Here is a 23,700-nt window from a genome sequence, read left to right as displayed (position 1 = left end):
AAAAGAATGGACATATGTACATGTATAATTGATTCACTTTGCTGTACATCTGAAACTAACACCACATTCTAGATCAATTATATGCTGATAAAAAAGTTCTTTTAATTTTTTTTTTAAGAAGCAAGATGTATCTATTCAAAGTTTCTTCTTTCCAACTAGTAGTTTCTCACAAGTTTAAAATTCTTCCTCCAGTTTAGAACCACTTTCAGGTCATGGAAAATTCCATCTGTAAAGAACTATAAGGAAAGATCTGATCAAGCTCCTGTGAGAAGAAATGTCTGAGCTGAGAAACAGGCATGTAGAATAGAAGACAAATAGGGGCTGCAGTTTCTGTTGAAAGCTTTAGCTGGTTCCACCTGGTAGCCTGCGGTATCCTTGAGTGATGGGAAAAGAGGAGGAACAGGTATAGAGGATTGGTGATCTCAAGATTGGATGTATTAAAATTACACCAAAAGTGAGCTATGCGAAAGCCAGTATTAGATTCATCTCACCAATTAGATGAGTGGCTTTATTGACCAAAGCCCATATCATATGTATCTTTAGTATTCTCCAAAGTGCTTGACATGGTGCTAAACACAACAAATACTTATTAGCTGAATGATCGGTGGTAGCTAAATGTTCTGATTGCAGCTCATCTGAACTCTGCGTACTATTTCAGTGTTTGGAGAAAAGACCTCACTGACTTCTGACCTTTGGTGTATTCATGCACATGCACTAAAAGTGGAGGGGAGAGGGGTACTCCAACCTAGGAAATACAACTAATGTCTCAAGGCATTTCAGTTACCACGCATCTGCACTGTGGTCCTTAGCAAAACTGCTTTCTGATGTTTTGCTAAATTATAAAGAGGCCACTTTTGTATAACTTAAAACAGAACCCTTCCTTTCTGGGAAAATTACAGGCAGTACCTGAATTACAGACTCAAACTTTTCAAATCACAAACTCAAGGAAAAAATTGCCCTCATTTCACACCCCGCTGCACCCAACCACTCCCCCTTCTTTGTCAACTGACTCCAGAGAGCCTGCTGAGAAAAGGCTTGCAAGTTTGAGAGAAAACCTGGGTAAGGAAATACGGAAAAGATGAGGCTAAGAACAGTAAGAACCTGGGGTCAGTGCTCCCGGCGACGCCTCTCTTATCTACTAAGCCAGCAGGCTCCTAGCTGCCTCTGGAGCCCCTAGAGTAAGCACAGTCTGGTGCCTGCCACCTACACCTACGTTCAGCTTTGTATTCATATGGCTGATTCATAACGCTGGTTCATAATGCCATCCCCCACCCCGCAACGTGGCCCGTTGCAATAACCTCCTAATTGCTTCTCCTTTCTCCTCTGATATCTATTTTCCGTATAGCAATCATATTGTTCTTTTAAATAACATCAATCAGATTTTAAAACTCCATAGCTTAAATCCCTCCACTGGCTTCCCATTGCTATCAGCTTCTCACCCTGACCTACAAGGTCACTATTACCAGTCCCTTCCCTATGTGTATGATCTCATCTGCCAAACACCCCGTCACTTGCTATCTTCCAGTCACACTGACCTTTCTTCTGTCCCTTAGACCTATCAAGTTTGTCCCTGCCACAGGGCCTTTGCACTTGCTGTTCACACTCACTGCCTGAGAGGCTCTTTACGCTCATCATGGTAAGCTCATTTATTTCATTTATATTCTTGCTCATATAATCCTGTTCATTTCCTTTCTAGGACTTACCATCATGTGCAGTTGAATCATTTATCTAATTGTTCATTATTTACATGTCTATTGCCTTTATTTCCCAAGAGAATGTAAGGTTTCTGAGAAGAAACAATTCATCTCTGTGACAGTTCGACTGCTGTATCTCCCATGCCTAGAATAGTGACTGGTACACAAGCAAGTACTCAACACATAGTTGTCAAACATGAGGAAATGAGTGACAGAACGAGAAAGGCGATGGAATGGGAGTCTTCCACAATCATGACAGACGTCAACCTAGGTCTCCCAATTTGTTTCATTAGAAAATCTCAGAAGACGGAGCCTTGGGCAGCCCTGGATTTATTGAGTACTTGCGTATATAATGGCAATTCAGTATATTATTTCCCATTAAACTACTGGTTCTAAAAAATAAATAAATAAATAAACTACTGGTTCTATGTGTTTACCATTCTTGCTGGAACTAAGAGAGAAGAGGGGTAAGCAGAACGATTGAGGCACTGAAATCTCAGTGGCATTCTTAAAGAAACTGGGCAATGTGACCATGCCATACATGGCATGAGAGCGCTTAGAGAGGGGGGATGGACTCAGACACGGCTGTTCGGGAGGCAGGAGTTGAAGATGGCTGCCCAGAGATTAAATCCATCCAGCTCTAAATCTTCCCAGCACTTATACTAGTAGAAAGGGAAAGACACCCCTGTCCTCCTCACGATTGAGCCACTAAGACACTCATCCAGGACACAACTCTCTGGATGCCTCCGTTGTCACTGTTCTTCATCTATATCACACATTTACTAGTCTGAGGGAGGCTTCCTGGTACCTGGTGGGGGTTTAGTTGCTAAGTCATGTTTGACTCTTGCAACCCTATGGACTGGCCCTTGCCAGGTTCCTCTGTCCATGGGATTTCCAGGGCAAAAATACTAGAGTGGGTTGCTATTTCCTTCTCTAGGGGATCTTCCTGATCCAGAGATCGAACCCAGGTCTCCTGCATTGCAGGTAGATTCTTTACCGACTGAGTCAATAAGAAGTCCCTAGTGGAGTCTTAGTCCTGGGACCCTAATCACTACTTATAACACTGCATCTGGAAAAATGAATCTCCAATTCCAAATAACCAAATCAGACTGATTCTTTTAAATAAAACCCTATTCTTCACTACAAAAAATAAAAATCATTTCCATAGCAGCCAACGTGAAAGTGTTAGTCACTCAATCGTATCCAACTCTTTGTGACCCTGTGGACTGTAGCCCATCAGACTCCTCTGTCCATGGCATTATCCAGGCAAAAATACTGGAGTGGGTAGCCATTCCCTTCTCCAGGGGATCTCAGGCGAATTCTTTCCCATCTGAGCCACCAGGGAAGCTAGTGGTAAAGAATCTGCCTGCCAATTCAGGAGATGCAGGAGACATGGGTTCAATCTCTGGGTTGGGAAGGTCCCCTGGAGGAGGAAATGGCAACCCACTCCAGTATTCTTTCCTGGACAATCCCATGGACAGAGGAGCCCCATAGTTCATGGGGTCAAAAGAATCGGACATGCCTGAGTGGCTAAGAACATTGCTGCTTAATTGTCATTGAAGTATCCAGTGTCATGAGAGGTTTTCTTTGTGAGAATGCAATTTTCTAAAGGACTATTTTCTTTTTTTAACTGTAATCCCAATACACAGCCCAGTACCACAGTTACAGGAGTACCATGTACCACTAAATGTCACAGAAGAGCCACATTCTGTGTCATATTCAACTCAACCATCTTCTTCCACTTTTCCAGCCACTGGAGGATAAATGATAGGATGATGGAATACAGGGTACCAGAGGGGTCAAGGCAGGTTCTGGTTTTATCAGGCTTCAGGCAAGTTCCTCAGTGCTCTCTGAGTCTCAAAACCCTAGCTGTAAATTGGGCATGATAACATCTACAACTTAATATTATGTGAAAAATAAAACAGCATAAGTAGTATAAATCACCCAGCACAGTACCTGCTCATGATGAGTGCTCAACGAATCTAAATTTCTTTCCTTTATCTCCCTTTCTCCATTGAAAAATTCAAAGACATTAAAGTGGTATCATCTCTGATCCACAGGGCCAAACACAAAGAAATAGAGAGACTAATCTAAATTCACTTTACTAATCCAAGAACCTTCTTTGTTATCTCATTGATACGTTTTACATTCTTTGGGGTTAATAGGAATGGAAGCACATTTTACAGATACATTATAGAAACTGATTATCACTTAGGGGATTATTTTTTTCTATGGAAGCATTATGCTTGCTACTCAGAAAACCATTTAAACCAGGAAGCCCAGCTGTCTTTGGTAACTGTTCGGCTCAGAGAAAAACTCATTGATAAGGTGAGTCAGCAAAGATAATTTTCAGGACAATCACAAGCAAGGCCAGCATCTGCAAGACCTGAAATATGGGATGTTATGACACTGGTGAATTACTTCTGACGTACTTAATTATGCAACAACAAGATTTGCAGGAGCATAACCACATAGTTCCCCTGAGTATCCTGCCAGTATGCTCCACAAATGATTAAATATAAAATAAACAACAGCTAACTGTGAATTATGGAGTTGTAATTCCACTCAGGGGGTTCCAGTGATGTCATAAACCGCGAGAGCAAGGTTTATGTCACCAAAGGATCCCAGATGGGCTTCGAGGCCTTTAACTCAGTGGTAGTCTTGCTGCAGCTATGACTCCAGGAAAGCCTTTCCCCTTGCTTTTTGCCCCTCTCATGGCTGCAAAGGCCCTCCTTTCTTGTTCTCTTCCTCTGAGCTTTCTAAAAATCACACTAACCCTGCTTTTCCAAATGCAACTCCTTTTTAACCGAATGATCTGTCATTTAAGAGGCTACCCACATCTCCCCACACACTCTTTGGACAGCAATCTATGACTTACATATACTTCATTAGAAAAAAAGCAAAGCCTGACATTTAACAGAAAAGTCCATTTAGGGCAAAAACCCTGGCGCACACCTTAAAAGGAGACATTTGAGATGTAACTTTAGTATGTGCCAAGCTAATGTATGTGCCCACTAATGGAATAAATTTGTCTCTAAGTATGGCAAACTTGGAAAAGTAGTGTTGAGATTTCAAAATACAACCTTCTCACAATGTCTGAAAAAAGGGTAAATTAAACTTCAGCTTCCTCACACCGTGTAGAAGTACACAAAATTGCATAATATTAGAAAAACTGTGCTTTATCCACCATCAGAAAGGAAAGAACTTTGTAAGACAATGAGATATTAAATACAGAATTATAACTTTCTAAATGTGCAATACTTTCATCTGAAAACTTACTTAAAACTAAAGTGTAATTGCAAATATTAGTATCTGCGTGATAGACTGCCCCTTCTATGACACATGCTTTTCTCCCAGAAGAGCTGAGATAACAATCACTGAAAATTCATCACAGTTGGGATTTTTACAACTCCCAATAATTGCCTCAAACTGTTTTTCTTTGTTTTATGTGAAGCATTTAAAACAATGCCAGGCACCTAGTGAGTGCTTTATGTGTTTTTTTTTATCTCCCACTTTGTTCATGCATTTATTTTTTTAAATAACTGCTTTTTATTAAGCCATCTACAAGATGAAAAACACTGTATTAAGTACTCTGAAGTTATAAAATATCTGCCTCTCTGCTGTGTATTCAAAACTATATTACACCTGGTTAAAAAGGTAAGATTGACACTTAGGGAGAGTTAAATAACGATGGAACACACATTACCCAGTGGATGCCACAAAGAAACACATCATTTGATACCAATTACTATGAGAGAAAGTGGTGTACGTAAGTGTTTTCAAACTTTGTGATGTATAAAAACCATCCAGGATATTTAAGATGCAAATGTTTGTGAGATTCTGATTCACTGGGTGTGGATGGTCTTGGAATCTGCATTTTAAGACATTTTCTTTCGATGCACATGGGTGAGTTGGGCAACACACTTCAAGATATACAGGATTAGGACTTCCCTGGTGGCTCAGTGGTGAAGAATCCGCCTCCCAATGCAGGAGACACGGGTTCGATCCCTGATCTGGGAAGATCCCACATGCCATGGAACGACTAAGACCGTGCATCACATCACACATCACTAAGCCGTGTGCCTGTGCTCTGGAGCCCGGGAGCCACAACTGCTGAGCCCGTGTGTCACAACCACTGACGCCCACGCACCCTAGAGCCTGTGCTCCGCAACAAGAGAAGCCCACACACCACAACTGAGAGAGTAGCCGCCACTCACAAGTAGAGAAAAAGCAGTATAGCAATGAAGATCCAGCACAACCAAAAATAAATTAATCAATCAAATAAATTTTTTAAAAAGACATACAGGATTAGATTGCAAACACATTAGGGACAGAATCAGATTATCTGTTTATTTCTCTTCACCCTTTTCCTCCAAATCGTTAAAAATGAACTGCTCGTGGGAGAGACATATACAGGAGAAAGAAAGGAAACTACAAGGACCAAAGGACAATTTTCCTAGATGAGGACTACATGCTCCCTAAAGGAAAGAGTAAGCCACTTATCTACATCCCCAATTAGAGTCTACATAATACTGTAAAGTGCACAAAGCATTTTTAGCAAACACACAAACGCTTTTCCATATGTCAGAACCAATAATCCCGATACAGCTATGCTCCTAATCTCTGACTAATAACTACTGAGTATGTTTAGAAGATGATCCCTCATCTATCATGTGCAGAAGGTATATGGCACCCTGCTTCTCTAGACATCTAGCTCACAAGTCTTGCAATAAACCGTCATCAAAGTGTCTCACCCACAGTGACCCATTTTCTTTTCATGCACCACAAGCATTAGCCATGCTGTTCTGCTATGGAAGAATGCCAGGGGGAGTTAATCGTTAACCGCTTGGAAAAAAAAAAAAAGAGTCTTGGATGCTTCATGATATAGAAATGCAGTCTGTATGCCTTCCAAGTTTATCAGATTTCAAAGCCATACATATGAAAGCAGGTCACATATCAAACTGAGAACAGAATGTTTATCTTACTCAACTGGTTAGGAAGTCTAAGTTGGCAAAAAGAATGGCAACTTTATGTATAATCACAGTTAACATGATATTATTCATGTACAAAAAAATTAAGTAAACCCCACAGAAACCTCAGAGGAGAGGTAAGACAGTTAGCTGCGTTACAGATATTATACCACAGAGAAACTGTAACATGATTGGCCTCTTGGAAACTTACTGGCTGTGTCAGGTCTGGATAAGAAGTCTTGACACCTGGTATCCTAAGCATATGTCGTAATTAAATTCAATGTCTACATTGGGGGTGGGTATTTGTCTTCTTCAGTCACAATAAAAGTCTGCAGTGATGGATGAAGCACATGGCAATATGAGAGGTTGATGCCATCTTGAACTTTAAAAAGATGTGCAATATTGTTTCATGCTAAAGAAGGAGAGGTTGACCTGAAAGAAATAACCTTAGTCAGGAATGTGTGAGCCAGACCCCTGGCACTGCAGGAACTTACAGTGTGGTCTTAGGAGTGTCACTAAAAATTGTAAGGCATAAGCTCCTAACTGTGGATCAAAAATGGATGTTCCCTAGTCATTCAGTGAGGGATATGATGCAAGACTGTGACTTGGAGGATGGGAATAGTCCTAACTTTAGTGACATTAAATGGCCTCCATCATGGATTGGGAAACCACACTGAACACATAACTGAGCTTGAACTTCTCAGAGATGCAATTGAAGTGCAGAACAGGGAAAAGGCAAGCATGCAGGGAGAAGGGGAGTGAGGCACTGGGGTCTTTGTTTACATCATCTCATCACTCCAAACAATAAACCCGAGTGATAGATACTAACGTGCCAATTCTTTCGATGAGAAAACCAAGACCCAGAGAGTTGTTTAAAGTCAACCAGTAATTAAATAATGGAAGCATCATTTAACATGGATTTATCTAGAAACAAAGTAAAATGCTCTGAATATCCTAGTGTCCCTAAACCTAAATTAAATATTCTTGCTTCTGAGAACAGAGTTTAAATGTATTGAAATGCATTCTTACTTTCGATCTTTATTTGATAAGTTAATTTAGAAAAGCCTCCATTAGTATTCCTTATCATATACTAATGTACATAAATTGAGCCCTTTATTTCTCAAATATTTTTACAAATGCAATAATCTTTTTGGCCTGCTACATTCCCATGAGGAAGATAGGCACAGTTTATGGTGGAAGTTATATGCCCAGTTTATAACAAAGAATGAGAGTCAGAAGAATTAAAAGAGATTTGTGCAGCACAGCTGTGTGCCATGAACTGGCATGCTGGCGTCCCCCTCCTAACTCAGTGTTGTTTCCCTAGACAATAATGTATCTAAAAGAATCTGGCTGACGTCAAAGGTGGTGGGACACAATGAACAAAAAAATTAAAACGGAATCAGGAGAGAAAGATTCAAGGCATTCAACAGTAGTTCCCTAAAATTCTCCAAGCCACAGTTTCCTTATCTGTAAAATAAAAAGAATTATGAGATCCCAACTCACTTCTTAGAATTGCCTTTATAAAACATAATAGCACTGGCATATGTTCTAAGAGTCTGTGAAGTAGTTTCATATTTTATCTCACTTTATCCTTCTTATTAATGTTATTAATCCTTTAAGACAAAGTAGGTCATCAATTTATACAAGTAATAAAGGGTAAGAATTAAGTAAACCAGCAGTCTGAGTATATTACTGCAGTTTAAATAATTGTACTTTTAAGGCCTACCCGAACACAGCTGGAATTTCCTGCCTGTTTAAGGTAGCTTTGAATCTTCAAACCGAAAAAAAAAAAAATCCAAAACAGTGCAGACAACAGATATTCTTACCACTCTGAGAAAGGAGAATGTTAGGGTAAAGGGGAAAAAGTTATAAATTTAAATAACACTTCATATATTTTGAGTAAAAAATGATCACATGCAGAAAAATCTCTTCTTCCCCGAGGGAAGCTGAGAACAGACTCCTAACAGTCAAACGTGCAGTGATATTATTTTCTCTTTCTCTTGTCAGAGGAGATTCAGCCTTTGAAATATGTGTAGCGAGACTGCAGATTTCAGTTTCATGATTAATGAACCAAATTACGTTTTATTTCTTAAATGTGTGGAGGATTCATCCTGTGGTCTTCCCTCGAACTTGAGGATTAGAGCTGCTGAACGGCACATCTGGTTGTAGGCAAAGCGCTCTGGGTGGTTCCCCTTTTTCCCTCCTTTAGAACTAGGCAATGTGGGAAACTGCAGAAACTTTTATTGGGCAAGTGTGGCTTTTAGTCCTCAAAAATGATGATTACTCTCCCTGTTCCCCCTTTCTCATGAGAAGGAAGAAGGTGAATTATTTAGCTCTATCTAATAATTTTAAAATTTTGTTCCATATGATGTTATATCACTTGCTAATACTTACCCTAAAGAAAATATTTGCACTCATCAGGCAAATGTTTCAACATAAACTTGCCTGGGAATGATTTTTACAGAGACTTCATAATAACAATTTATATTTTCTCTGCAATTATCACTTTAAGTAAGGGCTGGGGGACTGCCGACTTTCATATCTGGATGAATGCATTATCTTTGATTTTGTTAAGTGCTTCTTTCTCTGTCAAAACACACTACTGTGTGCTGGAATAGGTCATTATCCAACTTGATCATCATTCTTCAGGGTACAGAAAAATATCCTTTTCCTCCTTTTTCTACAAAAATATGTATGAGTCTCAAAACGTTTAATAAAAGAAAGTTAAGATCCAGGGATCTACAATAATAGAAAATTTTCAGTCCCTTAAGATATTTTCTCTGCAATTTGCTTTGTGGCACTTTTCCTCACTAAATCATATAAAAAACGAATTTTTTTGAGCAGTAGCTCTCCAACTGTGGTCTCGGAATGTCCTTTAGGTATTATGCAGGCTTTTCCAATTTCTAAAGGAGACATGTGCTCATGTCTAGGGAAGGTTCCCAGCTAGAACAAGCAGAAAAGAAAAAGAAACTGTTTACTCAGAAGGTCTTTACTGCTGGAAATGTACCCACTGGAACTTGAGAATGCTGGGAAATAACTGTGATGTCACAGCTCTCATCATCTTTGGAGAGCTTTTGTTTGTTGTTTGTGTGTTTGTTTAACTTTTCCGGTGAGAGCAAGTGGGTTCAGTGTGTGTGTGTTTTCTTAATTTGGGAGAAACACAATCATTTAATTTTTTTTTTTAATTGGCCATCAAGAATGTTAACACAAGCTTTATGCAAAAGATAAAAGAAATACTTTTACTATTTAACTGTTACCTGTGTCTACCTCAGGGTGGTGAAATATAAGTGACTTGACTTTCCCGCTAAAACTTTTTAATGTAAGATAATACATTTTCTAAAATGAGCCTGTATTGCACTCGGGTATTACTCATATTTTAAAAATTACTTGCACTAAAGATTTCATAAACAGAAGAACCACTCAATGCTTCCAATTGAGTGGAAGCAATTATCTATTGCACCCCCCAATTATCTATTTGATTTATTTGCATACTGCAACTGTGGAATAAATCTTTTCCCCTCCTAAAAAAAAGTCTGTAATCTTAAGAAACTTCTCAAAGTAAATTAACAATTATAAAATATTTAGAAAAGAATTAAGCTTTATTTGTACAGGAACTGATTATTTCTACAGTAAGCACTGAAAAAAGGGATTTGCTTGGTCTGAAAGAGGCAGTCAAAGGTGTTGCAAGTAGATCATGGGAGCAGAACCTTGAAAGGTAGCATTGGTGGGTTTGGACAAAAGAGGCACAGAGCCGGGACATATCAGACCAGAAGTCAAAGAATCAGAAAAGAGACTAGAGCACATGTACTAGTCTAACTAGCATACTAGGGAAAAGTAGAGGAATGGTTCAAATCTGCATGTGTGTGTGTGAATGAGCAGATTGCTGGGGCAGAGAAAAAAATATAAATTGTAAAGAGTGATTTTTAAAAAAGAACAGGACAAAAATTTGGTCTTGAGTTAGAAAAGAACGAAAAGCAACAGTGAATTCTAAAGAAGTGGAGAGCCATGATTTTTTAAAATATATATATGTTTGTAAAAAATGCACTAACATTCACTCATTCATTCAGCCAATATTCTTTGACAATCTATTATATCCACTCTCTGTCATCATCTACATGGAGGAGGACAAGCATGGATGCAGGGAGACCCAATAAGTTAGGAAGCTGGCTTAGAAAGCAAGTGAGATATCTTAGAGATTTTTAAAGGAGATGAATTCAAATGACTTGAGAAGAGAAATTTGTCAGCATTTACAGTAGGATTGAACAGAGGCTTGAAGGAAGGAGTTAGGATGAGTCCGAAGTTTCTGAGTATCGCAACCACATGTTTTGATACAGGAAAATAGAAAAAGCTATGAGAGGATAAGATTGGGAAAAGGAGCTCACTGGTGCCATGTTTTGGCTGCTTTGAGGTTGAAGCATTTTGTGCTGTTCAAATGGAAATGTCTAGGTAGCTACATACACAGATCTGCAGCTCCAAAGGGGGCCTTGAAGATATAGCCTGGGAGTCATTTGTATATAGATGGTTACTAAAATGGTGAGCCTAGAGGAGATCTCTGGAAAAGGAAATGGCAACCCACTCCAGTATTCTTGTCTGGAAAATGCCATGAACAGAGGAGCCTGGCGGGCTACAGTCCATGGGGTTGCAGAGAGTCAGACACGACTGAGCAACTAAGCATGCAACACAGAGGAGATCTCTAAAGCCTTTAAAGGGTTTAGAGTGGGAAGAAGAGGGGAGGGGCCCTAGTACTTACACTAGGTTGGGAAGGGGATCCTCTAAACTTGGGGAGCTCATTCTATCACTTAATAAACATTTACTGAGCACAGGCGAGAGTTTGTCACCTGTCCCAGTGGTATATGACTGCTATAATCCAGTATTTAGGGAAGCAGCACAGGTAGAAAATTGAAAGAAAAGTCACGATGTACATAATTATTTAGTGTCACTTCCCAGTCTGGATTAATGGTGATGTGCGCCAGTGCCCAGTTATAAAGATTTAGATTCAATGCCTATTTCCATTGGAATGCTCAACTTCACATATTTATGAGCTACTTGTAAAAGAAACAGACTAGTAACCAGTTCCCCAAACCTCAATCCCAGTGAAGTCTCTAACTAGGCCATTATAAAATGAATTGTTAGAGAGGATAAATACGAGAAAATGCCTGGTACATTATTGATCAAAAGTCCTCACCTTTTCTAAGGATTCTAGATTTAAGAGGCCTCTGGATCCCTGGGTTGGAAAGACCCCCTGGAGAAGGGCATGGCAACCCACTCCAGTATTCTTGCCTGGAGAATTCCATGGACAGAGAAGCCTGGTGGGCTACAACCCATGGAGTCAAGAAGAGTCGGACACGACTGAAGTGACTTAGCATGTGGCCTCTAGGCACCAATTTTCTCTGCAGCACACAGGTTGTGCATAGCCAGTTGGGGTACAGGGAATGAATTCAAAGAAAAGGATGGTGGATAAGCTCAGGAAGGCAGGACACTCACCAGGCCCAAGCCAAGTCTACTAAACCCTTTAAAGACCAGCATTACTTTGCGTGGATAAGTACAATGGAAACGAGAAAACGTGATTCTCTGTATATATCCAAAGTGTTGGCTAGGCCCTTCACTTTGCCCACAGTCAAGCTGATTGAACTTAGCATGTTCTGGCTTAAATTTTTATTGAGTTGGGCCCCTTGGCCTTTAAGTTGTATATCTCAATTGTCTTTGAAAAGATTTGGCCTCCCCACATGTATTCAGAACACTGGAAGAGCACCCATCTGTTTTTATGCTTATTTGTAACTATACCACCTTCCAGCCCTATGCGGTCCTTTAAAACATAATGACATGGCTGATGGTGAGAAACTAAGTGAATGAGGTGAATGTTCTTACTCTCAGACAAACGTTTGTGGGAAAGCAATTTCCCTTCCAGTTCTGGCCTCATGCTTCTGTTTCTAGTGAATACCCAAGCTCAAGATTATCTTGGAAAGTATGTATTAACCACTATGGATGCTAAGAAGACAAAATATTCATTCTGCCACTTTGTTTTTCCCAGCATTGACTTGTCCTATTGACCCTCCAAGGTCAATGAGTGAGAAATAAACCAAGGAAGAAGTAGAAGAATCCCAAGACTTGCTAAAAGTGTATCCTCATCTTTCCTGTAAGTCTCTTGAAACTCTTGCCCCCGAAGGAAGGATCAGTGGAGGCCAGGAGTCAGATTCAGGGGTTGGAAATGCCCAAGTTGCATGCACACACAAGACAGTGGAGGCAGCTACTGTTCTTCTTTGAGAGGAAAGGGAACTCTAAGGTGGCCAAAGCTCTGCCCTATCTAAGGACCCAGGTACTATGAGGGTTTCTGTGGCCATTTTGCAGTGTCTCACTGATACAGCTAGCTCCCTATCTCAAATCTGTCCCTCTTTCTTTAAATACTTGGAGTTCATCTACAGAAAAGTCTCACCCACCTCCACAGGGACAAACCTTCTCCTTCCCCATAGGGCCCAGGCATCAGTCCAATCACCCACTTACCCAGGGTCATCTAGTCCCACTCTCCTCCAGCCTCTTCCTGCTAACCCTGGACTCCTCACCATTTTCATTGCAAAGAAGTGGAAGGCACAACGCCTACCAGCTAGCTCCGTGTTTCCGTTAAAACGCATGTGGAGCATACAGTTAAGCAGTCCCTGGAGTGCCCGCACACGACTATCTCCCATCTCTTGCTACTTGTGTAGAGAGGTCTTCCACTATGTCTCTCTCTCCTGCTGGCACCCAAGAGTTTTTCAAGGCGGGGGTTCAGTTCCAGCCCGGACCTGGCAGGAATGCGCCCCCTTTCGGCGAGAGAAAGCAAGGGAAGGAGCTTCTAGGAAGGCTCGAGAGTCCGATCTCGCTGAGAGCTGCGCCCCAGCGCCCTTGGAATTAGATGGCCAGGGGGTGAGGTGGGGTGCGGCGGGGGATTGCATCTTTGTCCCGGCCGGCAGAGATGGAGAACTTTAAAATCTAAAATACTATGGCTCTATTTATCTTCGCTGATTTACTGAATTAATTTTCCCTCACTGTTTGCTTCTTCCGCCGCATCTCCTGCAACCCACCCGGCAGAGAGTCAGAGTCTGAAGTTCTGGCCAGTGCGATCGCCATTCCCGCATCAAAGTTTCATTGCAGTGTCTTATACGCCTGTTAAGAACATTTCTAATCACTTGCAAATAACTCCATGAAAGTAGACAAAATAGGAACCAGAGAATCTGTCCCTGTCTTTTCTCATAACTCAGGTCCTGGGGATTCAAATTAATACACATTTTTTCAAACGTATTTCTCCTTTGGAGCTGAGTCTGGGGGAAACCAGTAAGGACAAAAAGGAGGTCCAAAGTTCTTAAGAATTAGAGCTCCCTCATTACGGTGGTGCAGCAAAGCGACTGCGCCATCCAGTTTCCCAAGGACCCAAAGACAGCATTCTGGTCCCAACTCAGACCTACATAAATTTCTGCATTTGAGAGCTTCGGGGAACAGCGGAATCCTTGATTCTGCTTGTCCTCAGACTCGTCTGAGAAGTCACTTGTGTTTGTGATTGATTTGTTCTGACATGTTTTCTTTATTTTCTTTCATAAAATTTCCCTAACCCACCACCACGTGTGCCTTTGTTCCCCTTCCCCTCCCCTAAAGTGGGCTATTGCCCCTATAATCGGCTTCCCAAATATTTTTTCATCAAGAAAAGTGGTTCCAGGACAAGTGAAATGCAGTAATTTTTTTTTCTTTCTTTTGGTCTTAAACCTAAAATTGATAGCCCATAATTCTCTGTACGACTGCTTCCTTCAGGCTGCCTCACTAAATTAGACAAATGGCCACGCCAAGAATCTCCGTAATATTCAGACCCGGTGGAGACTCCTTGCTCAAAAATTTTCGTACATGAAAATCAAACCCTCTGAGCCCTAAACACCGATGACTGTCCCCCAGACATCTCAGCATTGTGTCTCCGCATTTATTGATTTTATAACAAACAGCATTCAGAGAAAAGGAAGTCGTGGTGGCTTGTTGATACTATTATTTACTGTTTGAGATGGTTGGTTTTTAACTGAGTGTTTTTAACCTGCTCATCAAACTATTTGATTTTACAAGAATCCAAAATCTTGTGTATAAATAATAATGCTGTTGACATGTGCATCTTCTTTGAATTTTTGAAAAGTTAGGGGGTACCAAACCTATGGGACTGGCGCTCGCCCCATCTTAAATTAAAACCCCAATTAGAAAGGAAAAAAAAAAAAAAAAAAACCCGTCCAATCAGATTACAATCGTGCGCAATCACAGGTAGTTCTGTAAATGTTTGGACACCAAGTGGCAACTGGGAATTGGACTTTTACCGAAATTTGTCCTGTATATGTCGGGATCCCTAGCTCGGAGGAATGCTCCGAGGATCCTGTTGGTTGAATTTACAAATCGCTTGTATGGAGGATGCTGAACCTCAGTTTTTGTTCCTCGGAAGGATTTTTACCACCCGCCCCCCCACACCCCGCCCCGCAAAGCTCTTCCACCCTCTGCAAAGAAAAATATGAGCACAATGCAAGCCTTATCTCCTTTTCTACAAATCCACTCCCCCATTCCTAAAAATTGTACTTCTTATGGCTTTTACTGACCCATCTCTACTAAAGGGTAAAAAATAAATACATATTCTAAGAGTCATTGAAAGTGCGCACCGCCGGGAACCGTAGACACACGAGGTTCGCACGCACAGGCGCGCACACATTTGCAACTTCCTTGTACCCGAGGCCCTGGCTCGGGCAAAGGACTGGGGTTCTCCGGGAGCTAGAGGTCTGCTTAGACGGTTTGCCGTCCCCAAGAGAGGGAGCAGGTAAACAAGATAGGGGAGAGGAACTGTAAAAGAAACACATCTTTTAAAGGAAAAATCAAATTGGTCTAGAGATCCTCATCGTTGAATATCTATAGATGTTACTTAAAAGTGAAAAAATGTAATGTTCCCGGAGGTGGCTACTGGCCAGAGCAACGTTCAAAATTCGTATCTGAGGGGATCTGAGCCGGTGAAGTAGGAACATAATTTTGGCTCTGAAATTGCTGAGGTTTTTTTTCGCAAGGGGCGGGAGGGAGGGTGACTCTTGTTGATTTGGAGATGATTTATTTACACGTGCCGTAAAATCTAAAATGACGCCCCTGGGAAGACGAAGGAACTGCAGGGACCCGGGTGACCTGTTGCTGCCCACCGAACTCCCCTGGTTCTGAACTGAGCTTGCCGGGAGAAGGTTAAGGTCGCCAAACAAAAAAGCAGGGTTGCGCGACGCCCAAGGTGAGAGAAAGGCGCTCCGGAGTCTCGCCAGTGCCTCCTCGGTGAAATGTACGATAGAGCCAATGACTCACTGACTTCTAAAATTGGGGGATCTGGAGCCTCGGGGAGTTGGCAGCCGGGGCCTCGGATTTTAGAGGCCCACCTCCCCGACGCTTCAAACTCCAGGCGCCCTTCGCTCCAAAGCGGGAGGAAGTCACTAGACTGTCAGTTTCTTCGAAATATTGAGGCCATTCAGCCCTTCGCCCCTGCATGTAAGATAAACAAGATTCACCACATCTTTTCTGGACTTGACATTCGACCCTGGGGACTTTGCGACCTCCCTCGATCCTGGATTTCACTGCCTCCTCTAAAGAGAAAAAAAATGTTTCTAGGCTACGCTTAAAACGGTGTATTTCGTTGACTCCCCCTTGAATCGAGATCATTGAGGCCCAAATTCAGAGTGGCGGCACCGGCTCCAGGTCCCCGGGGTGTTGCCGCAAATATCTGGTGCCATAGGTGTTGCAAATACAGACTCCAGAGGGGACCGATGTTCCGAAGTGAATTCCAACAGCAAAGCGCCCGGTGCTCTCCAGGGCGTTTCCCTGGCCTTGAAGAGCCGGCAGAGACGGGCCCCCGGGAGTGCGGCAGGCGGGTTGGGCGGGTGATTCCTTCGCGCCGCGTTTACACCTCTCCCTTTGTGACAAATCGATTTCCCCGCGCCGCTGTTCTGTATTTGCCTCGCACAGCGGCCCCGGGGCCCAGCTGCTCCCGGGGCACACTTAGCACCGCCTTGTGAATGCGTGCGTGTGCGCGCGCGTGTCTAATTGACTTTCCGTCTACCTTTTTATGACTACATGTGTTTCCAACAAAAGGTCTTATTAGGACAATCTGGTTTCACTAATTTAGAGGTTGGGAACGTGGAAGGCAGGAGCTTTTTTAAGAGTTTGCAGAAGTTCAGATTAAGAAATGACAGCGGGATGCACCGTCCTCCTAGGGGTAGGTCTGCCTATTTTTATGCCCTGTTCCTCTTTCCTTTCCCTGACCTCTCCTGTTGTGCCGCCGACCCACCCTTCACACGCCACACTCCCCCATTAGCCACTGGATTTCTAACGGTGTTAAAGAACCGTTTCTTTAATCACTGAAAGTGTTTGAACCCTTAAGTTTGAGAAATTTACTAGGTTGGGAATATCAGTAAAAGGAGAAAGAAATCCGTCAACAGAGAGGAAAGTGGAATGAATAAAAAGGGGGGAAGCAGACTAGTGGTGTGGCCTGCAGGAGGTCAGTGGGAAACCTTCACTTTGGACAGTGCTTGGCTCCTCTTTGCTAAGATGGGTCCAGTTTGTAATTGGAAAATCTGCAAAATTAATAATCTAACATTGCAAGTGTAAATAGAGTCTGTTTTACTTATTTGAGTTGAATAGAAACTTTAGGGAGGATGTGTTTCTACATAGCTCTGAGAAGAAAAGATGTTCCCCATCTCTCCAAAGGAGATTATGGTTTCTCACTTGAGTAGACACCCAGCACGCTGCAAAAAGAGCCTGACTCTTGGTGCCATCCTCTGTCCCTTGCAGCTGGTAGCCTAGCTCTTGCCCTCTGCCTGGAGACTCTTCTCTTCTCTGATTCACAGTCTGAGCCTCACTGTCCATGGCAAACTGAAGGCCCAGTAGCGCTCCAGTCCTGACTTCTGGGTAGCTGTGACAGCTTCCTTGGCATCTCCTGGTTGGGGCCCAAAACTAAGGACAAAGGTCCTCCTGAACACTTGGTACCATTCAACTTACCAGACCCTCTTATTCTCACCCCAGAGATGGGGAAGGAGGTTGAGGAAACACAGCTTCTAAAAGCAACTACCCATTTGTTAGAAGGATGGGCCCTGGTCATCTCCAGAAAGCAAGGCCTGTCATGTGTGTGTGTGTGTGTGTGGAGGGGCGGGGGTTGGGTGTGTGTGTTATTTTGGCTACTTCCTCAGCCCCAGGTGTCCATATCCCCATCACCTCGAACTGCATTCTGTGGCCTCCTGCTGGAACTGTTTGTCTACACTCTTCTTCGAGCATGCTTTACCCCAGAATCTCAGTTTCCTTTTCAGGGTCGCTCCTTACTCCTAGAAACTCTGTGATGTACTCAAGTATCAAGCGGGCAGGTTCCCACAGGTCTCATCCCTTCCCCTCAGGACAGACCGTCCCCAGCTCCTCCTGCTGCCCTTTGCCTGTCCCCTAGCGAACTAGCGCCCCACAGTCGCCACGTGCTCAGCGCAGCCTCAGGCCTGGGTCTAGAAGCCATCCCTGAGTCCTCCCCACGCCAGCCTGCAGCCTCACCTCAGGTTAGGGGTGCTTCCCAGCTGGTCTCCTCAACCCAGCCCTGCTGGGTACCCACTAGGAGGCCACTGTGAACCCAAACTCCCCTCTCTTTGCACCCACATAAAGTCAAAAGACAGGAACGACCGTCATCCCTCCAGCTCTGGCCTGTGTGGACCCTGGGCTTGCTCTGGCCACCTACCCTGGGCCTGCTTTACACAGCCCTCTGCTTGCTCTTGGGGCAAAGCAACCCTGGCTGGTCTCCCTCAATGTACCCTGATTTTCTATGCTGCAGTTTCTTCATGACCTTGATTTCTGTTGTGACTCCAGCCTTCTCTGAATAATGGTAAATGCTGGGTGATTAATAATTCGCCGTGGAGCTGAGTGATAGGCACATGAAAATTCAGAATACTATTCTCCCTACTCTTTGCTTCCCTGATAGCTCAGTTGGTAAAATATTCCCTAGTAAACTGTTTAAATATTATTTCACAATGCATTTTCTTGAACTACAAGTGCCTACACCATCTGTTAACTCACTCCCTGCCTGTGCCGCCAGCAAACAGCTCCCCAGAAGGCGCCAATAACCTCAACAAGGACACCTCTGCACCTAGCTGTTATCCAGGACTTGGGGACACTGGGTCTTCATTCCTTAGTTTTTCCCTAGTGTCTGGCCAGGTCGGATCCCCCATCACCCTCTGCCCATGCCCATAGTAGGGTGGATGGGCCCTAGTTTGCTTCTGGCTAAAATACTTTGAGGGAAGCCCAGGCCTGGACCAGTGATGCAGGGCGACGGGCAGGCAGCCTGCGGTAGGGATGGGCTGTCCCTGCGGCCTGTTTCAGCACTGCTCTCCCACCACTTTGCACAGGACTTGCTTCCAGCTGTTTCTAAATCTCCTTTGCTTTGCTATGTTGTTTTCCAAGAGTCTGACCTTGGCACTGTTATTTGAAAATCATAGATTGCCAGTGGGTTCCCTGGTTCCACAGCCTCTGAGTTCCAAGAGGAAAGAGCAGTCAGCAGATAATGGCATGGAAAGGGATTAGCCTCATTCAAAAACTTCCAGCCAAGTTCAGACTCTTGCAACCTTGAGGAGGAAATATCCAACCCCATTTCACCTGGGATCAGCCAGTTGACAGGTCTGTTATAGACTCCTCCAGGACGTATGGATATACCTGAAGTCACGTTTTATAAAGCATAGCTAGTAACAAGAGTTCCTTGGAGACGCGATAGCAATCAAGGAGAGTGCCAGAAGGAGACTCTACATGGACTTTTCTGGAAATCTTAGGGCTATTAGGGAGAGTTCTTCCAATGTAACACCGGGCTTGGCATTGGAGCCCGGGCCTCCGCCGCGCATCTCTCCTATGTGGGACCACGCGGGGCAGCGGCTCGGGTTTCACCCCTGAAGGACCCTCCCTTTGCTTCGTCTGAATTTTCCCGTGTCATTCAGGCCTTTCATTCTACCGGGGGTCTTAAACCCTTAGGCAGGTGTCGGCTACATTCCTGGACAGAGAGCGGATCCGGCGTTGGAGCCGGGCGCTCCAGGGCCGCCCCTCTGGCACCTCCGGCCTTCGGAGCCCGCGCGCGCTGCGCCGCCGAAGCAGCGCGGGTCTAGCTTGCTTTACGCGGTGCCCTCCGCCTCTCCGGTCCCTTCCGCCCTCCGACCCGCTTTCGCCACCCAGGAGAAGCCCTCCGGACCCGACTCAGCATCCTTAACCCGATGTCTTCTCAAACAGGGCGGGCTCCCCGAGTTTGCACCGATCTGGGACCCTTTTCCTGCCCAGCCCTTTCGGCCGGCAGGCGGGAAGAGCCGCCAGCCGCGCTCATCCGGGACGGAGAGGCAGCGTTGCCGGCTTCTGCGAGAGTCGGCGGCGGGCGGTGTCCCTGACCCCAGCCGGGGCCGCGGAGCCTCCCTCAGGCGTCCGCCCGGGCTCGTTCCTCCGCGGAGCCCTCCTCTTCTCTGCGTCTGTGATCGGCCCTTCCTGTGGCCACGGCCACCAACCTCTCCTCGTTCCTGACTTTCTCCCTCCGGCCCCCGGCGAGCTCCAGCCGCCCAGCCCGGACGCCCCCGCCCCCGATCCGGGATACACACACACACCCAGCCCGCGGGCACGCGCCCCCTCACTCACTGTCCTGTTGCGGGGTGTCGCTGCCGCTGGTGAGTCCCGGCGACTCCAGTAGGCTCCGGCCCGCCTCGCCCACGCTCTCGTCCGCCTGCGCCGCCACCATGTCCCCCGCTTCCTCCAGGTCTAGCAGGTGACTGACGGAGAAGTTCTTTTTTGCCTGCAGGGTGTCGAGGTTGCCCGGGCTGTCCAAGCGGCCGCCCAGCGCCGGTTGCCGCTCCAGAACGTGCCCGTAGCTGGAGGTCATGGTCTTCCCCTCCGATCCCACCCACCCCCCTTTCCCGCTCGAATCAACACCAAACGCTGTGGGCGCGAGGGGGGAGAGGAGCCGAGTGGGGCAGAGAGAGGGGGGGAGTGGAGAGAGAGAGGGAGAGAGAGAGAGAGAAGGAGGGGAAGAACAACAACAAAAAAAAAGTGGAAAGAGGGCGGGGGACCCCCTTCTGTAAGAGCAGAGAGTTCTGCACCAGCAGCTTTCGAAAGCCTCGGTTGCTTTCCTGAGGCCAAGTCCGGCGCGATCCAAAGAGATAATCCACACCAAAAAAATAAAATGAAAAGTCACCCTATGTTCAAGTCAGGAGAGAGAGAGAGAAAAAAAAAAAAAAAAAATCCCTTCCAGCTCTCCAAAAGCGTCCACACGCACGCACTAAAAATAATAATAAGGGGGAGAGAGGAAAGGAGAGGCCAGCAGGGCGGGGGAGTTAGGCAAACAGAAGAAGAGAGAAGAAGGGGTGGGAGAGAAGAATCAAAGTGGGTTTTTTTTTTTTTTTTTAGGTTAAAAAAGTTATTCCCAGGCAAGAGTTCAAGCACCAACAGAAGAAGGCTTGTTCCAGCTTTAAAACATCTTCAAGAAAACGTGTTCCCCCTCTCTGCACTCCTGTGGATTCTCAGGAGTGACTAAAGTTTCAGGAGGAGAGGGTGATGTCTTGCAGATGTATTGGAGAGCAGGAGTCTCACTTTACTTTTCGTAAGGAGGGGGAAAAAAAAGCGGGGGGCTCCAAGAGTCCGAAGGAGGGTGGTGGTGGGTTTCCCCCGTTCCCTTCGCTCTCTCCCCCTCTTCTCGCTGAGCTCCCTTTTCCTTCTCAGTTGGATCAAGAAGCTCTCTGGCACTTCAAAAGGCACAAACTGGCATGCAGAGGAGGCTTTGTAGGGAATACAAGAAAATTGGAGACCCCTGGGAGGGCAGATCTCGACTTAATAGGAGCCTGTAATTACGTGGCAAAGCCTTTGTGCGGTGCCTGACGGTTTACAGACCCCCTTTCTCCATCACAATCTCCTTCTTCCTCCTTTCCCTCGGACCAGAAAACAGTCTGATTAAGAAAACCCCCTTTGCCAACTTCTGAGCAAGAGAGAAAGAGAGAGGGAGGGAGCGAGAGAGGGAGAGAGGGAGGAGGGGGAGAAGAGGGAGGGAAAAGAAAGGAAGAGAGCCCCTTTGGATTTTTAAAGTAAAGGTCTAATTATCATTCCCCTGCAATAGTATCACGGGGAGAAAAGACAAACTGAAACCCACAGTCACTTCAAACGGGCTGATTATTTTGCTTCGGCATTAACTCCTCCAGATTTAAGATCCTGTTGGAAAATCTCATTTGCATGTTTTGATAACAGCTGCGGGGAAATTTGTTGGAAAAAATCCACAACTGTCTCAATCAAATTTTCTTCTCTCTCTGCCTTTTTTTTTTTTTTTTAAATAACATTTCCTGCTGTTCTAACAATTTGGGGGTGGTGGGGGTGGAAGGAGCGCCTAAGAGCAAGGGAGAGGGCAAGGAGATCAAGGCTACATTCGGTTCTGCAGAGACAGTCTATTAAATAATGTGACAAAATGACAAGAGCGATCATAATGGAAGGCTCTTCCACGCTTCTTCCGTGGACTAGAGGCAGGTTGGGGCAGATCTAGAAGGCGCTGAATCGATTCGAGTCTCACCGCGCGGCTAGGAATCCCAGGGCCAGGCAGTAGGAAATTTACATATTTATTTAACCGGAAGAAAGGACTCTAGGAGTTTGTCATAATTGCTCCCCTTCCCCCAACCCTGGCCAGTTTCGTAACCTCTTTGGTGCGGCCAAGGTCGCTTCCCCAGGCTACGACGCTAAGCCGAGAGGGTCGCGCTGCCCAGATGCGGAGGAAGTTGGGCACTCCTAGAACCAGCTGCGGGCGGAGGCTCGGGGTCCAGTCCGGCTGGCGCGGGGTGGGGGCAGGGGAGGAAGGACTGAGAGGGGTGGACGAGCCCGCATCTAAATCTACGGATAAGGCTTTGTCGTCCGACTGCTGAGCCCTAACTTGACAGAGGACAGAGAGGTGCTGAGCGATTTTTTCATGACCTGTTGGAATTTAGTAACAGCTTTAATAGTCTCATTAGAAATGAGTTACTATATGACGAGTAAGTAAAATATTAAGTGCTTATTTGTGGCGTCTTATGTTCTTTAAACACACACACACACATATTCCCCCACTCGCTTGATAACTAAACTTTTTCTGCTATAGCCCAGAGGCTGGACTGGAGAGAAAGAAGGGTCCGGGTGTGTGTAAATGGTTTCTGGGCTCCAAACGGCCATAGTTAGCCCAGAACTTCCAGCCCTGATCTAGGAAAAGAACATTTGATGCCATCAAAGGGCTGCAGATTGAAACCAGATGTGCTCGCCTCGGTTCTTTCCATGCATTTAATTAAGGAGCCGGGATGGAGAAGACTTTTTCATCATTAGTCCACCCACTCCCCCCTCCTCTTTCCATCCCTTCGCCCCCCTACCCCCTCCGCCCTCTCCCCCGCACCCGCCAGCTCGCACCCCCGACCGGGAGCCCCAGAGCCCCGCCAGCGCCGAGCCCGTCGCTCCGTCTCCCCAGTGGTCGCGGCTCCAAGTCTAAACATCTGTCCGCGTCTGGACCGGGGCGAGCTGCGCGGCAGGGCTAGCGGGAGGCTGGTGGGAGACGGACGAGCTCCCGGGTGGGCCCGCAGGAGTGGGAGCGTTGGAGGCGGGTGCCTTGCGCGAAGATTTCCAACACCGCTGCTTGCGCGCGCCGAAGCCGAGCGCCACGTGTGTCCGTGCCACCGGCTGGAACGGACGCGACTTAATCTCATAGAGAGCTTTCCACCCAGTGTCCGGCTGCACGCGCTTGGGTGAAAGGGCCGAGGGGCTGTTTCTCCCTTCTTTCCACGCACTGCGAGGAGCCGCTGGGTTTGTCCCTGCAGCCGAGTCAGCCTCCTCGAATCTTCCCAGAATTGGAGCAGGCCCTAGCCTTTCCCTCCTCCCCCGTCCTCATTACACAGTTCTATTTTACTATTTCTTCTCGTCCTTGATAGCGACCGAACTGCGCTTTGTGACAAAGGTCTGGATAAGGAACCAGAGGCTTCTGACACCCCACAGGACTTGCCGCTTCCCCCGAAGACCCACTGATCTCC

The 23,700-nt window shown here is 45.3% G+C and overlaps 1 protein-coding gene across 3 annotated transcripts in view; it reads right to left on the bottom strand.

The window, feature by feature from the left end:
* Window positions 1-21,650, bottom strand: part of PRRX1 (paired related homeobox 1) — an 82,731-nt gene extending 61,081 nt beyond the window's left edge. The window contains exon 1 of one of the 3 annotated variants that reach the window (XM_061160298.1): window positions 20,318-21,650. In XM_061160298.1, the coding sequence (XP_061016281.1) occupies window positions 20,318-20,558 (241 nt within the window). In that variant the 5' untranslated portion in view covers window positions 20,559-21,650. The remainder of the gene's footprint in view (window positions 1-20,317) is intronic. The other 2 variants (XM_061160300.1, XM_061160299.1) reach the window with 2 other exon arrangements.
* Between the last annotated feature and the right edge of the window lie 2,050 nt (window positions 21,651-23,700).

The sequence above is a fragment of the Dama dama genome, chromosome 14, assembly GCF_033118175.1.
Source record: "Dama dama isolate Ldn47 chromosome 14, ASM3311817v1, whole genome shotgun sequence".
In the NCBI taxonomy this organism is placed as follows: domain Eukaryota; kingdom Metazoa; phylum Chordata; class Mammalia; order Artiodactyla; family Cervidae; genus Dama; species Dama dama.
This window is presented reverse-complemented; position numbering and strand designations above follow the sequence as displayed.